The following is a 17,346-nucleotide window of genomic DNA, read 5'->3' as shown; positions in this document are numbered from 1 at the left end:
ATCTCTTTCCCATTCCAACAGGACAGGACACTGTAAACACTGACGGATATGAAATGCAACAAGAGATCTTCTTTTGAGACAGCCAGACATCACAGTCATAGTTCTGAGGCACCAACAGTTAATGAAGCTCAACTGGCTTTTTCTAAAGAGCAGCACAGGGGCAAAGGCTGAGTCATGTATTATGTTTCTCTTAACTAAAAGAATTAAAACTTTGTACCACACCTCCCTTTTAATTAAACACACTTTCTGGACAGTCAGGGGGACTGATATGTAATTTTTGAACATTACCTGATGTGCATCAACACATTAGGTAATGTTCAAAAATTTGTGAGCTACACATTTTCTGAAACTTCCTCATAGTCCTGTGACTTAGAACGTGTCATCTGTGCACATGATATTTTCTCACTATTAGACTAGTGCAATTAAACTAGAAGGCACCTAATCCTAAGGACAACAAATTACAACTACTTTGTATAACTTTAGCTGCTTCATGCTGATTTCAGCAATGATGTGGTATTTATAAAGAATGGTGTTAGAGAAGAACAAAATCTTTTGAGGTAATAGGAACATAAAAAAATGCCAATAATATAAAGATAATATATACATAAGATAAAATTTCTGCCTTAATATCAATATCAATATCCCATGTTTATGAAATACAAGTTGTGATAACAAGTAATTACACTGACAAATATTTGCTTGTGGCATCCAGACAGCTGAGTAAACATCTTTTACTAAATGAGGTTGTGAGCTGAGATACATTATGTACTAAAGAATGAATAATCATTAGGAAACAACAAAAACATACAGATTGACTCTGTCATTTCCATAACTTGGATGGCCTATTTGTTCTTTTCTCTTTCCTTAGAAAAAAATAATGGTCATAATTCAAGACCAAGGAACAGAAGAGAATTTGGTGACAGAAGACACCTTAACTGAATAAGAAAACTAAAACTTGAAATTCCTGCTCAGGTCAATGCTTAAGGCCATCCAAACTGAATTTCTGTAGCTATCATTGCTTTTTACTTTAAAGTTCCTGAAGTATCTGCTCTTGCATTCGTTAATGCTTACAACTGTTCAAGGTGGCAATACAATACAGCAATATAGCTCACCCTCCAAGCTTGAACATCACCTCAAGTTTTGATGTTTTATCCTAGAAATCAGTTAGAAAATTTCAAATATGTTGCTGCAGTCCATAGGTAACAGATTACATAGATCTGATATAAAGCTTTCTGTAACTCACCATAGAACACAGTCTTTTTCCAGAGTTTGCTACATCAGTTGCTCCTAAAACCTGCTCCAGCTTACCAGCAGCTAGTCAGAAGGTATCCACAAATAACTAAACACAGTATGCTCAAAAAGGAACAGTTTCTTTGGGGAAAAAGGAAGAGAGGGGGATGGCAGGACAACAATGTTTCCCTATTCCTGCAGAGGCTGGGAAATTATGAAACTAAATGAGGATGTTTAAGGAAGGGAACCTAGAGAAAAAAAACCCTCAGGATTTAAGATGAAGTTTTGATTCAGGATTTTCTTATCTATAGTTTTACAGAGAATATTCCTATTTACAAGTTCATCTTGTCCCCCTGCTAGCCCTTCCTTTGCTCTTCCTGACTTTTCCCTTTACAAAGCTCACATACAATGCTACAGCCAGTGGCATTCCACCAACTGGACACACTGACCATGCTACCTTCTCCAAGCAGGTGAAAATTTCTGATTATCACAAAGCCTCTCACAAATCAATTCCATAAATATACAACCACTCTTGTCCTACTGACTTGCTCTCCAGTAAAATTTTCCTTAGTATTACTCAGCATCAGCCTGCTCTAGTTGTTGAAGGCATCTCTGGCCCCAGTGATGCTACTAATGTAAGAAGAGCCCTCTGTAAGAATTCCTACAGCCATTTCACTATCCACCTTCAAATCTGTCATCACACTATTATGCTGCAAGTGACAACAGCAAAACACTTTTGAAAACAGATTACATGCTACACTAATATTACAGCTGTTATAGGTATCATGTTATATCACTTTTTTTTCTTCATATTCTATCTAACCTTATTTACCTGTTGGCTTCTTCAACTATATTTATGCCTACATGGTGAGTGCAGAAAATTTTATTTTATTCTACACTCATGCATGCTGATCAAAAAGGCTATCCAAGTAAAAACCTTGGGAGGTAGCACAATATAACTACACAACAACACCAAATTATTTAACAGAATGATAGGATCTTAACTATATTTACACTCAGATAGTGGATTTGTGTGGTAAAGATCAAGAGTGAAAAGTGAAACACTGACCAGGCAAGAAATTACAAGGGAATAGAACTGTGGGGGAAAACATTTATATACTAATTGATTTAGCTGACAGTACTGTAAGTTACCTTGCACACTCACATAAAAACTCATGCATATTTTGCACAAAGGAGAGCATCTCAAATTGTAACACAAATTATCCCATTTTATAGGAGTAGCTCATGAAGGATTTAACTTTTAACACTGCATGTTCGTAACAAGCTTCTGCATCCACTAGAGGGAGCAACTGAGGCATTTGGAGCTGGTAACACTTCAGATTCTAAAATACTTTATAAATCAATCCAATAATTTTTAAACTTCAGCTTACATCCCAAATGCATATGTGAAACCACAGTTTCAGTCACCTTGAAAACTATTTCTACTAATAAAAAAAGGAATGGAATAACAATCAGGAAGTATTACTCTGAAATTCATTATGTGGTTTAAGTAAACCAATAATCTGTATTTTACAGAACTAAGAGTTGTCTGATACTTACTCATTCAGTGCAACATGCTTTTCAAGACATTTAATCAATGATTTGCTATCTCCATGATGAAAGTGAAGAGCTGGAAGTTTCACATCATCCTTCAGACAGAACACCAAATAAGACCATCCCATGCCTTCTTTGTTTTGTTTGATTGATTTCAGATCTGTCAAACTGAACAGGAACGACCACTTGCTTTCTCTGTTTGCATGAGTTGTAGCATCTTAAAAACAAAATTAGCACATTATTTCAGTTTGACTTTCAGTGTTAGCAACTATAAATACATCATATCTGTCACTGTTCCTAAAAAAACAAACTCAAAACATAAACACCAGCATTGGTTCTAATAATAAAACACACACTGTAACTACTATTTCTGCATTTTCCTTTGAGTCTCCTTGTCTTCTATGGACTGGTAAAACAATCAACAAGTCCATCAGGCTACTCCCCTAAAACTGTACCTACAGTTTATAGAAAAAGGTTTTTCACCCAGAGGATGGCTGGGCACCGGAACAGGCTCCCAGGGAAGCTAAATGTTTAAGTTTAAGCATTAAACTTAACCAGAGTTCAAGAAGCATTTTTGACAATACTCTCAGGTACATGGTGGGATTCTTGGGGTTGGCCTGTGCAGGACCAAGAGCTGGACTTTATTTATCCCTGTGGGTTAGCCGCAACTCAAGTTGAACTGTGATCCTACAACAGAAGTGATCAAGCAGTTAAATGTACATCTGATGTATCAAATTCCAGCAGTAAGCTAAACCCAACCTTAACCTCCACCAGGTAGGGCTAGTTACCCAAACTAAACATCATATGTGCTACAATCCTGTAACCTATATATTACCCACAGTTACTAGCCACATGCCATGTAAGGCTGCTGCTGAAGTAAGGGTAAAGGATTTGGAAATCTCCCCCTCACCCTTTCCTCCCGTAGCGTGCCAGCTTGCATACATGCTGTGCAAAACTCCATATATTCAAGGAGAAGGGATTAAAGTGTACTTTACCAGAGGGCACAAAATTGCCAGCATGTCCAGAAGGAATTTGAGACACCCCCTGGCTTGCTCCCATCAAATTACAGCAATTGGAAATAATCAAGAAGTGGCAAAGAGCATAATCAAAGTAATCCTCAGCGACAATCACTATGGATGAAGGCATGCCCTGCTGACTGGAGATGAAAATTCAATATAAACTAGTGATGTGGTAAACCATATTTACCCAACAGAGATGCTGTGTGTGTGTGTATGTGTGTGTATATATAAAAGCCAAGGACTGTGTTTTACTCAAAAGCATTCGTAATCTGACATCCAAACCCTGTAGATGACAGACATGACATTTAAAACCATTATAAAGATGGTAAAACAAGCACAATAATCCCCAGTTACAGGATGTGAAATACTACATGGAAAACAAGTATTATTAAAGAAGAAACACTATGTGAGAATCAGAGAAAAAAAGATTACTCAAGAATCACTGTTCTTTCATCACAACTTGTTTTTCAACATCTCTACTGCGACACTATAACAAAAATGTTGTAGCTATAGAATTATTTTGCCCACGTAAAAAAGACCATATTAAAGACCCATGTATGTCATAACTGCACATTCCATCTCCCCCTGCTGCTGCAGTATGGAAAGACATTTGAGTAGCAAACCACTTATTTTTCCATTTTCATTTCTATCATGACACCTAGTTTGAATTCCACTTGTTTTAAAGAATGCAAGTGCAGATAAAACTGCTACTACATCTAATGATGAAGCAAGAAGTTAGATTTAATGTTCTTTTTCAATAGAATTCTCTACCAAATTAAGGAAAAAAACAGAGGCAGATGACAGCTATTCCACTTGTGAATTTTTTTCCACACCCAGAGATTCATCTCTTACCACAAATGAATCCCAGCCTTTCAAAAAAGCTATTCTTAAAGGCAATTCTTTAGTTAGAAGTTACCATCATGGAAGAAAACCAAAACACTGTACACATAAAAAGCCCTCCATATTGTTTTTAAGTACCTCCATTTGAATGAGGTCTCTTCTTAAAAGAGACTGTGGTGACCATGTCCCATTCTGCTTCATAACTACTCGGACGATCTGCTCCTCGGGAACATTTTTCTTTCGGAGTTTGAGTCCACTCCACAACAGAACTGGAATCCTGAGATAAAACAACAAAAGCAACTATTAAAAAACACAAGACATGAAAATTGACGTCGTTTCTCAGATACAGTTCAACACAGGAAATTTGGACTTATGACTAAGACTATGTGGTTTTACTTAGTAAATTCCAATATCCTAAAATATCTTTGCCTCTCTTGCAGACTTTATGAGCATAACAATTCATTTAAGTGTAAAACTTGATTCTTTTTTAGTCACATACTCTTAGTACTGATTAAATACCACATATCACTGCATCTTGGAACCCCCACAGACTTCTATTTTTATTTTGCATTAGAACAGCACCTCTCACTTTTGTATCTAACTATGAAGAGTGAATCACCAAACTACAACACAGTAGATGCAGAGGGACTGGTGACTGTGATATATTTACACTCATTTGGTCTTTACTATTCATAGTTAGTCCTCTACTATTTTATTTGTGAACCAAGTAAAAACTGAACACAGTCAGCCTACACATGTATTCTAATAACCTGAACTGGCCTGCAGTCTGCAAATAAGATTCCTACATATAGCTATTACTACCAATAATAAATAAGCTTTGCTTCCAGTTACGAAATCACCTATACATTAGTTAACACAAAATAAAATCCCTAGAGAAACATAATGAAGAACACTGATAACTAACAAACAAACCTTTCCAGCACAGAGGATATTAGAAGTATCCAAAGTCTCATCCAGTGGTCTCCAGTCTACTACCACTTCATTTTCCTACAATACAAATCACAAAAAATTCAACACTACACAGCAAGGTATTTATTGCCATATATAGTCACCGTGTGTCTACGTTAAAACTTACATATACATATAGATGATGACAATGTCAAACACAATGTGATGTTTGTTCATGTACAAAATCCTACACTTTAAAAAGGCATTTAAGATTTGCCAAACTTGTTATGTGTTTTGCCAACAAATACAGAAGTTCAGTAAGTGTATTATGTACATACCTTTTCTATGACACGCAGTATTCCTGCTATTAAGTTGTCCTGGTCATCATTTTTTCCACAGGAGGAGTGAATGAAAACTCCTTCTTGCTCATATACAACCTATAACAAAATGAGTAATGAAATTTAAGAAACAATGTTTTAAAATCCTTAAAATTGTTTATCCCCCTATGGTACTTATTATCATTTTGACTCACTGAGAGAAGTTGAAATAAACACTTCTATCTTGTTAGGGATTTTGTTACAAAGAGTCCAAGATCCCAGTCTTTCACTTACCTAAATCAATAAACATTAGGAAATGGAACTAATCAAAGTTACTCTCTAAGCAACATGCTGATTAGTACTACTTTGTTAAAACACCACAAGAAAATGCATTCAATACTAATTATTTTTAAATCAGCAGGTACAGGTTCAGTGAAAGTCCTAAACAGCTTTTAAAACATTAAAAGGCTTTCTTAAATAGCCTGCCTTTCTGCCACCTGCCATTAAGCATGTTGAAATTATAAAACTAATTTAAATTAGTGCAAAATACTGTAAAAATATGAACTCCAGAGAAATAAAAAACTATACCCTGAAATTAAATTCAGGGCCAGTGGCAAAGATTCTATCTGAAAGGCAGAATATGTAACAGTTGGATAAGAAGGGCTTGTAGGAGTGCACATGGCCCACATAACTTTTGCATTCAAGCATTTGCAAAACCCTTCACAGTATTCTGATCATGCTCTCAAAAAAAAAATTAAAAGAAAATCAAAGAACCCTTGGCTGTCAAAATTTAGCAGGCTTTTGAAAGCTACATACACAGACTCTTAAAAGCTCTGTAATGACTGTAAATGGGTCCTATTTTACACATGTCTAAGAGTGAAAAGTCCCTTCAATTCTGTGAAAGTGAAATAAATCAAACAGTAACAGTAATTGTTTGAGAACCATTTTCATTTTCACACCAAACTGCAAACACTGCCTTAAGAAACATATTTTTAAAGGCAAAGCTTAGAAATGTTTAGCTATTCAGAGACAGATAATGTATTTCTTTGGTTCTAAAATAACAGGAGCTATTTTTCTCATTTATCTGCTTTCTAAAATCATGACACTTGTAGTCAGGCCAGTAAACTAAAAGGTTAGTTTTGCCTGTCTGTTTCAAAAGGTTAGGTGTGCAAGCTTAACTAGCTAGATGAGAAAACATGGCTTAAAAAGAGCCATAAAATTCACTTAATTCATCCTTTCTGTTTTAGTTTTGCTGCAATTTCTCTATCTTTAACACAAGGAAGAAATTTCAGAAGTGCTCTAGTTAAGCAGAAATATCACTTGGAAGAAATCTCTAAAGGTCACTTAGCACATCTCCTGCTTGAAGGACTATTAACATCATTGCCTTTCAAACACTGGAAGTCTTCTTTCCTGTTCTCTATTAAAGTTTTTTTCTCTTTTCTATCAAAAAACCCCACCCTAATTACTCTCCAACATGATACAAAAGAAATAACCAGAATTCTGCAAAGAATAAAACAAAATGCAGATCATCACTGGTGCAATTATCTGTTTTCAAATTCAGTTCTGTTCAAACAAGGCAACCTTGATGCTTATTTAAATTTTACCTTCTAGCTATTTGGACCTGATCTATCATGAAAACTGTCAGAAATATTAATCAATCATCACCCCTTTGGACAGCTGCTCCAGAAAAAAAAAAAATAAAATCTATTTGTATCAGAGTTATACTGGTAGAAGTGCACTTCTGCCAAAAATGTATCATAAAGTATACCTTCTCAGCCTAGAAGGTACGCCATCTAATAACTGGTTTTATTTTTCTTCTCTCCATTAATCTCTCAGAAGGACAAACACTTCCTTTCATGGAAAAAGAAAATGTGTTTCTAATGCCACAGTTGTCATGCAACTGAAAAATCTTACACTGCTCTTTGTAACACCTCCAGCTCCCTGTGCCATGCTCCACCAAAAAACCCAAAGCACACACTCAGAACTTCAGAGAGTGTCTGCAAAACAGAGCACTGGTCACAAAGCACCTTATTCCCCTCATACTGTTATTTAAGAGAAAATCTTCTACAAGTTTGAAAGGCCAGAAGGCCAAGCTGCTGAGATTGTTCTTTTCCAATCACAAGCATGATGTACTTACAGATTTTTTCCAACTGCTAACTAGAACTGTAACTAATTTGAAGAAAGAGATAACATTATTGTACAAAAGAGAATCTAGATGTTTTTTCACAGTTAATTCCTTTGCAAAACATTTTGGGAGTTACCATATTGAATTCTTAAAAATACTGAGCCACTCTATTCAGCAGTACTTTATAAGGTAACTCCATAAATGCATTTGAAGAAACTGAGTTTGGGAATGTAATTCTATAGTGGTAGCACCTGAAAATTAGCTACATTGAGTGGCTATATTTCACACAGTGTTCTTAGCAAGCTGAAAATTCAAAAATGTTATTAGGCATTCTTACAGTACTTTACAGTAAAACATAGTTTGTTACAGATTTTTGTTTTCTGGTACTGCAACACTGACAAGCTATTCAAAATCAATTTAAAGAAGAAAAGTAATGTTAAATTACATGTACATGTAATTAGTACTAAGGAAAGTATCAAACCAAAAGACAGTATACCAATACTTAGATTTGAACAAAACCCCATCCATCACTACAACCACTAGATGTGGTTGTAGTAGTAGACAACCACTACTACACTTAGCAGCTCAATCTCACACACCATGTGGCCTACAAAGGTTTTTGCCCAGGGCCTCTGCAGCCCAGCACTCAGGGAAATGCCTGGTGAGTCAGCACACTTGGACCTCTTAAGCATTCAGGAAAACAGATTGCAAAACTAAATAATGGCCTCACACACTGACTCTTGCCTAAGCAGTAGGTTACTGCAGAACATGCAAAAAGACAGCAGATGTTAGAGGATTACCTGAAGCATCAGTAAAATACCAGGGACTTGTGTAAGGTCTGCATGCAACAACTGCATAGTGAGATCCTGCTACATATGGAGAGAGCAGAAGGAACTATATACAGGCAGGGCAAGATAATGAGACTGATGCCCCTCATTAGCTGTTGAAGTAACTATAACCCCTCCAAACCCAACCCAAACCTGCTTCTGTACTACCTGTCAACGCCCTCAGCACAGGAAAGCAACCTAAGCTCCTTGAAATCTTGATAATCTTTAGCCTTTAGTGAACTAGGAAGGCCTCATTACCCACTGTGTGAAAGAATTCAAGAGTTTTAAAGAATTATTGAAAGAATTATCTGCTCAGTTAGTCCATTATGCTTTTTGTATTACAAGACAGGAAAATACACTGCTGGCTCACCTTGGTTTTGCACTATTTATTATTTTACATATGGGCTCCTCCATATTTCACATGGGCTCCTTTACAGAAGTAAGAAGGTGGAGACAAGCTCAATCTTTTGGTTTGTTTTCATATGATTAGAGCCATCACTCTTCCCCTAAATCTACACAAAATCACTAAGCCCATCATAAAAAAAAGACAAGTTGATGTTAATAAGTGCATACCACAGGTCACTAGATAAGTTGACATGTCCCTAGGATTACAATAAAATCCCAAAAGTATCCCCCACCCCAGTATTACAGCCCTTCCACCCACCCAGCTAATAAGAATTCTGTGTTCTGCAGCCCATCCACTGGTCCCTGAAACAGAACCTCAGGGAAGAAAAGCCGCCTGTGTTGCTCAGATGCTCGAGGCCAAAACAGCTGTCCAGCAATGACAGACCTCACTACAGATTTAAACAGTGATTGTTCTGTTCTCTTCTGTACCTGTTTGCAAACATCTGCTGAACTGCCCACAGAGAAGCATATGTCACAGGTTTAGATGTTATTACCTACATGAAAGCCAGACTCTGTTGGTTCCACAACAAAAACACAAATTAAAAAAAAGAAGAGCGTTTATCAAAAGCACACACCAATGCAACCAAAGCAAATGAAGATGTAATGTGACAGGAGCTGAACAACTTTGAAAATAACTTGACTTCAAACAAATTTTAATTATATCTTGTGGCTATACATTGGAATTACTGAAAGATTTTCAGACATTTTACTAGCTTAAAGCTAGTTCTGTGCAGACCAGATTTATCCATCCTTGGTATCCTTAAGTTCCTAGAATACTTCAAATCATAAGCATTACTTAAGGCAACTTAAGACTGTAAAAGGATTCAGCTGGCAACTTTTTTCTCTAGGAAAATCATGGAGACAGTAGGAAAAAAGTTAGTATGATTTAAGTATCACTTGTTAATAATCCTAAAGTTTCAAGTTTGAAATAAGATGTACCTGAGAAGCTTATTGGCATAAAGTCTTTCCTGCTTATCAAGCAGCCCGTGCTGGCAGCGTACAAGCACAATTCACAGCATATTTATTTGTCCAGTTCTACTGAATGAAAACTACACCCATTGCCTGACTGTTTCAGAATCCCACCAAAAGCTGAAAGTTGATGCAAGTTCCCAAATGCTAGTGAGCCATTCTGACCTGATTCTTTTTTTCCATGGGTGCTACAGAGGTTAAAGGCAAATTCACAATTCATCTGATCAGTCATTGAAAGCACTGTACCACACAGACAACAGCTATTCCTACTCGTATCCTGAGTGAGGGTCTACAGAAACAGGGAACCACAGCAGAAAATTCAGGAAAGCTGCACAAAGCAATAGCTGCCTACCCACCTACTATTAAAAAAACCAGATGGAAGCAGCAGGATGTAGGCTCAGTTTACATGTCATGGCATATGCTAGTTAAGGTTCTGGAAAACTCTTCAAGTATTTATAGTCTGTGTCCAGCAAAAAATAGGTTTCTGCAGTCCCACCATTGCCCCAGTAACATTTTCTGAGAAATAAATGGTATCATTCTTAATAACATAAGGACACAGCATGGACAATGCATATCTCCATATTTCTATTGTTCTGCTTACACTGAGCAGCAAACAGGCAATGTCTGCAGCATTTTTATTGCTAAAGACATGTGTGACCAGGAGGCCTTGGGATGCTACAGCACCACCAACAATATATGAGAGAATACAAGCAAAGCCTTGTGATTTAATGCTTGCCATTTGATAGCGATTTACAGCCCTGTGCTACCCGCTAGTGAAAGATGACAACATTGCACCCTAAAACAATGAAGTACAGACAACAAATAAAAGGAGAGCTAAGATCTGGGGCTGCCACAGAACAGGATGGTCCTGCCATCCTCACCCATGTATTTTCCACCCTGCCTGTGCTGAGCACCTAAGTATTGGCTGTCACCAGGTGTACTGATTGTTGTATCTCCTGTTCCTAGGTCTGTACCATACCAACAACCTGTCAAACACAGAACAGCTGACAGAAGGAGAAGCTGCAACTCTCCCAGGCAGTTTGTCCCATGTTTCAGACGCTTCATATTCTCACCCTGTGTTCCTGGAGAGTGTGTTCCACTCACTCCCCTTTTCTGCCACCGAGTACAGCTCAAGGCCAGCACTGCTCTGCCAAAATGCCATCCAGCATCTCATAACAGAGTCTGAAGCTCTTACATAGTCAATGAGCCACTGCTCTGGAGTAAGTAACTAATTATGGTATGTGTAAATACTGGTATTAACAACTTTTCAATAGCAGTTACTTCATTTTTTGCCTCATGTTAGGGAATCAGGTAGAGGACCTCACCAAGGGTTCAACAGCTGAAACAGCAAGTGGGAATGCTCACAGAAAGTGACTGAGTAGAAAAGTCTGAATGTTCTGAAAACTTCAAATTAAGGAAAAATGACTGTCCACAAACATCAACAACAGATATAGCAGCTGTGCAGCACTTTATTTTCAGATTCTGATGGAAACAGAACAAAAATGTTACACTGTAAGGAAACAATTACAGGCCAATAAAATTAATTCAATTCAGAGAATGGTTGGCCTAAGTGACCTCACACCCACAAAAGAAAGCATCTTAGTTTAGAACTATGCTTTAAGTAAAAAGAAATATAATTCAATATAAAAGTCTGTACTACATTGCTTGAATTTCCATGTTCCTCTTTGGAATAGCTGATGTTTGCCCAAAGCTTACTCACATATCCACTGCTAAGGTGCCACTGGGCACAGTGAAGTACCTACAACATCTAGAGTCTGTTTCCAAGGACTAGGTGCCAATACTCAGTGTTGCACAAAGCATCAAGCCAACATTAACTTGGTCAACATACTCTTCTGCTCCACAGAAGACATGCTACAATATCTGGCATTCAGCTTGTAATAAAATGCAAATCACAGAATGGTTTGGGTTGGAGGGGACCCTAAAGATCACCTAGCTGCAAGCCCCCCACAATGGGCAGGCAACATTCCATTAGACCAGGTTACTCACAGCCCCATCCAGCCTGGTCTTGAACACCTCCAGAGACAGGGAGCGGCAACCTCTCTGGGCAATCTGCTTCAGGGTCTCACCACACTCAGAGCAAAGAACTTCTTCCTGACACCCAATGTAAACCTATGCTCCCCTTTCAGCTGAAGGCTATGACCCCTCATCCTATCACTACATTCCTCTGGAAAAAATCCCTCTCCAGCTCTCTTGTAAGCCCCCTTTACGTACTGGAGGGTGCTCCAGGGTGTCCCTGGAGCCTTCTCTTCTCCAGACTGAAAAACCCCCAACTCTCAGCCTTCCTTCATAGGAGAGGTGCTCCAGCTCTCTGACCATCTTCATAGCCCTCTTTAATACATTGGATCTATGCCTATGGTGGGGACTCCAGAGATGGACACAGTGTCCACGTGGTGTCCTATGAGGGCACAGGAGAGGGGGAAAATCCTCTCCCATGATCTGCTGACCACACTGCCTTTGATATGGCCCAAAACAGAGTTGGCCGAGCTGCAGGAGGACATTTGAGTGATACTGAGCTCTTCACGCGCAAACACCCTCACGTTTTTCTCCCTGAGCTCATCTCAATCCATTCTCCACTCAGACTGTACTTGTGCTTGGGACTGCCCCACATTTGGCCTTGTTGAACCTTATATGCCTTTTGCTTGCTGGGCCTGTGGCTCAACTTTTTTCCCAAGAAAGTAAAATTTCACACCTGCTAGTCTTAAAGATGCCCAATTTCTAAGTAGGGAAGGGGTGGAGAGGGACAGAACCCCACAAATGTTGCTCATGTTGTGACATATATGAGAAAGCTCTCAACACCTACTACATAAGGAACTACATAAGAAAAGTCTCCTACTTGACCACAGTACATATTTCAAGCTCTGCCTCGCGCTCTGAAGATTTCTTGAACCACAAGTATTTCTGCTACTCATGCAACAACACCAGGGTATCAGTGAAATTGTAAGTCTGTTCAGGGTACTGAGAACAAAAGCTTCAGGTAGTAACCCACTGGTCCCATTGTAAGCACTTCTGCAAAGAGAAATCCTTAATGAATAGAAAAAAGAAAGACAATATAGAAATTTCAGAAATATTACTGAACTCCTATACCTTCAAGCATAATAAAGCCTTAAATAAATTCAAGAGAGATAGTTTTCTGTTCACAAAGAAAACCCACAAAGTACAGTATAATAAAAAAGAATTGTGATTGCATTCATAGTAAATTATAAAGGCAGAAAAAGATATAACAAATGTTTTAAATCAAATGCTTAATAAAGTGGCACAACAATGCACAGTACAGGAGTTTTGTGCACTTACATTTAACTAGTAGAAGGTGGAGCAAGACACTGCCTATCCCACAGAATAGATATACACCTAAAATAATTCACTGTATCTATGCCAACAAAATACCTAAAGGATGCAAAGTTAATTTGAACATACCAAATTTAAAAAAAAAAACAAAAAAAAACCTTCCACTGCAAACACAAATCCCCTCCCCAAACATACAGCACTAACACCACTATTTAGCAATAGCTGCAGTGCTCCTTGGACACTTCTAGTTGCTGAACTGGCCAGACATCTGAGCTTAGAGATAAAGCTCAGATGTTTGGCCAGTTAACACTCTGAAACTTTAACTCCAAGAGCAAGAGCACAAGCAAGTGAAAAATAACTTATCTGACAGCCCATGTGTCAATTGGTAACCTGAGAAAGATTTAATAGCCCATGTGCTGAAGGTACTCTGAACTCCAAGAACATGAAAGAAGTATCATTACTGTCTTTAGATCAGCTGCAATAGTCAGCTGTATACTGACAGACTGAAATTGAAGCTTGTACTTCTCCCCATACACAACTTTCTAGCTCATTTTCTGACATGGTTTTCTGTTGTAAGGGTGAATCCAGAGTAGGTTCTCCAAATACAATAAGCGAACTGCCATTTGCTAAGCAACAAAAAGACAGAAAATGTACCAGTTTTCATAAAGTATAATATATAAATATACCTGTTTGCATAAAGTCAAAAGCTCTGAAAACAAATGACCTTATTACCAAGTTACTTCTAGGGAAAAACTGGCAACTCTAAGAAAGGGCAAAAATCTGAAGCTCACAGTGTTCTAGGGCAGACAGTCATTTATAAAGAATGAGTCATGACTCCAGAATTCAACAGCAGTAACTTTTCCTGAACAGAGTTAACTATCCATATAGAGAAAAACACTGATAAGAACCTCGTGAGAAGTTCCAGCAAGAAAAAAAAAAAATCACAGGACAAAAGTCCGAGTAAAGTAGTACATAAGATAACCACATTTATAATTCATATCCCATTATTGTATGGAGCAGAAACCAGAGACTACATGAAATAGCAGGATTCTGAATCTACTGATATTAATAAGGTCTGGGAAATAAAATTAAAAATAAAAACAAACACAACAAAAAACAAACACAACAACAACAAAAAAAACAAAACAAAAAACAAACAAAAGCCCCCCCCAAAAGCCCAAAAATAGAGAAGAGAAAGGCAAACAGGGTAAAAATGCAATAGAAACCACAATCTTTTATGGTTTGCTGAAACAAATTTTTGTAAAAGCTGAAACAATGCAGGTTATCCCAGCTGCTTAATCCACTGGCACGAGCTTTCCATGGGAATCACTTTGTGTAATATTTTGCAGAAAAGAACACATACATTAAAATACATTACTTTCATGTGGTAAGATCTGCCACATGAGAATAAAGTACTCCACAAACTAATGCCTACTGATCCTTCAGAAGGCCCCCACCTGAAACACCCCATTACAACAAATTGCAGAGCCAGAAGGAACACTGCAGTTAACTTATGACATCTACAGCTTGTGCAGACACAGAAGTGCAAAAGGCCTGAAGCGAGAATGCTGGGTCTGTACCAACCTACACTGCATTTATTCTACCTGGAGTGAAATTTCATTAGTTTGTAAGCCCTCCCAAAATCCTGCAGCCACTCAAAGGAACAATTTGTGGTCCAATGTGCTCCCAACAGAAAACTAACCCAGACAAAAGTAAGCACAGTTGTATGTATTATTTCAGCTTGCTAGATCTAATTACTGACAGATCAAATGAGTACAGTATCCAAGAAAGCAACAGTGCAACACACAGGTGGGGAAATACAGAGAAGGATGGAACTGCTCCTGAGAGCAGTGAAACGTCAAACCAGCCCAGCCACTTCATGAAATTTGAGAAAACACAACTGTCATTTTTCCTCTGTGTTAAAAGAGACACAGCAAAGAATGTTACTGAATTAGAGGTTGCATTAACAAATTGCATTAGGACTGTGGACGTGGCATAACTGAAACAGTTTTGCAACATCTTGGAGATTTAATCTCAGGCAAACATGGCTCTTGGAAAGGAACAATGAATACACAGCAAATTTACAAACAACTAATCGACAATCATTCTAGCATCTCATATAATCCATCATAATACAGCTGCTTTCACAAGAGACATCCTGAAGAAGATCCTGATAAAAACCTAAGTGGAAAACCAAAAACAACCTGAAAAATTAAAATATTCAAATATTTACCAAAAAAATTAAAATATTTCCCTTCATCCAATAAACTTCTGTATTGATACTAAAATGGGTAAAACTAAAAAAGGAACTTTTCTGTATACATAAAAATTGGATGTGCATAGCTAGAAACAGCTGGGAGAACACTACGGCTATCTTTATATTTACACACCTAACAACAGTAAAGAACATAAAAATAAAATTGCAAAAACTCGAGCTGCACAAATTGCCTGCTCCAACAATTCTGGTTGAAACGGATTTGCTTTCAACACCTGGACGGAATTTCGGTGCTATAGCTAAGGGCACTCCTCAGCACCCGCGGGGAAGCGCAGACGTGGCTAATTACGGGTGTTCTCTCGCGCCGAGATCAGCATGAACTGAAACCATCATCCTCCGGCCCGGGCTGGAACAGTGAAACCCCACACTATCACACGCTCACCATGGCTGCTACATACAATCGGACACCGCACCGAGATTTTAAATCCTAAAGAAAGGATCCACGTGCTCGAGAACACCGCGCTGCAAAGCAACGCTTTCATAAGAAAGAGTAATGAAATAAAACTATTTTTAAAAAAAAACCAATACGGACACAATTCGTATGTGTTGGCGGGGGCGGAGGGAAACAGTGGGTGTTGCTTGTACCTCCCCCTCCTGCGAGCTCAGTCCCTGTCAAGCAATAATGTTTCGCTCCGGAACGTTCGGCAAGAATCCGCGGCGCAACAAAATTTTTAAACTACTAAACTATGGGACTGACAGGGCTTTGTACGCACGCCGGGGGCAGCTTCCCACACGCTACCAGCGCGCAAGCCCGGGGAAAGGCCGCTACCGTCCCTGAGGGCCTCCGGGACGTTCGGACACGTAGACGGGACAAGCGGCGTTCCTCAGCCTCAGCCTGAGGCGGGGAGCCAGCGCGGCCGCGGGGCCGCCCGCCCCTGCGGAGAGCGGCCTCCCGCCACCCCGGGGCCGGGGCCGAGCTGCCGCGGAGGCGCGGGGCGCTGCCCGGCCGGCAGGTGCGGGAAGGGCCCGAGTCCCACCCGAGGCCGAGACCGCCTCCGGCGCAGAGGGTCCGCGGCCGCTGCCAGCACCCGGCGCGGCGCGCCCGGGGCCAGGACGGCACCCGGAGACGCGGCCCCGGGAGGCGACACCCGCAGGCTGCGGAAAAGGCGCCCGGCCATTCAGCGGCCCAACCGCCCTTCCCCCCCTTCCCCGCGACTCCCGCCAGCGGGGCCGACCCAGCGCCCGACACGGCGTGTCCCGCGGAGGGAGAGGACGGCCCCGCCGCCGCCCGCCGCCCGCCGCCCGCCCCCGTTACCTTGCCGCTCGGCGGCGCCGCCATGTTGCCCACGAGTGTTTATGGTGACGTCGCACTCCTCACGTGCTTCCCCGCCGCGCCACAACAACAGCGTCACTGCTGCGAGCCGCGCATGCGCATGGCGCGGGGCCCAGGCCCGGGAAAGGCTGCAGCCGGGAGCGGGAGCGGGGGCTGGCTGCGTTGTGCTGTGCCACAGGCTGCGGCCGGGACGTGGAGCGAGGGCTGGGGCTGCGCTGTGCTGTGCCACAGACTGCGGCCGGGACAGGGAGCGAGGGCTGGGGCTGCGCTGTGCTGTGCCACAGGCTGTGGCCGGGC

The 17,346-nt window shown here is 40.1% G+C and overlaps 1 protein-coding gene across 1 annotated transcript in view; it reads right to left on the bottom strand.

Annotated features, from left to right (window-relative positions):
- TBC1D15 (TBC1 domain family member 15) overlaps positions 1–17,109 on the bottom strand; it is a 35,805-nt gene extending 18,696 nt beyond the window's left edge. Inside the window, exons 1-5 of the mRNA XM_054278326.1 lie at positions 17,032–17,109; positions 5,891–5,989; positions 5,577–5,651; positions 4,782–4,920; positions 2,791–3,001 (exon numbers count right to left, since the gene is read on the bottom strand). Of these exons, the coding sequence (XP_054134301.1) occupies positions 2,791–3,001; positions 4,782–4,920; positions 5,577–5,651; positions 5,891–5,989; positions 17,032–17,055 (548 nt within the window). The 5' untranslated portion in view covers positions 17,056–17,109. The remainder of the gene's footprint in view (positions 1–2,790; positions 3,002–4,781; positions 4,921–5,576; positions 5,652–5,890; positions 5,990–17,031) is intronic.
- Positions 17,110–17,346: the final 237 nt, after the last annotated feature.

The sequence above is a fragment of the Melozone crissalis genome, unplaced genomic scaffold, assembly GCF_028551555.1.
Source record: "Melozone crissalis strain CALT ecotype California unplaced genomic scaffold, PUWL_Pcris_2 ptg000004l_1, whole genome shotgun sequence".
Lineage (NCBI taxonomy): Eukaryota > Metazoa > Chordata > Aves > Passeriformes > Passerellidae > Melozone > Melozone crissalis.
Note: the sequence above shows the minus strand (reverse complement) of the source record. Positions and strands in the feature narration are given on the sequence as shown.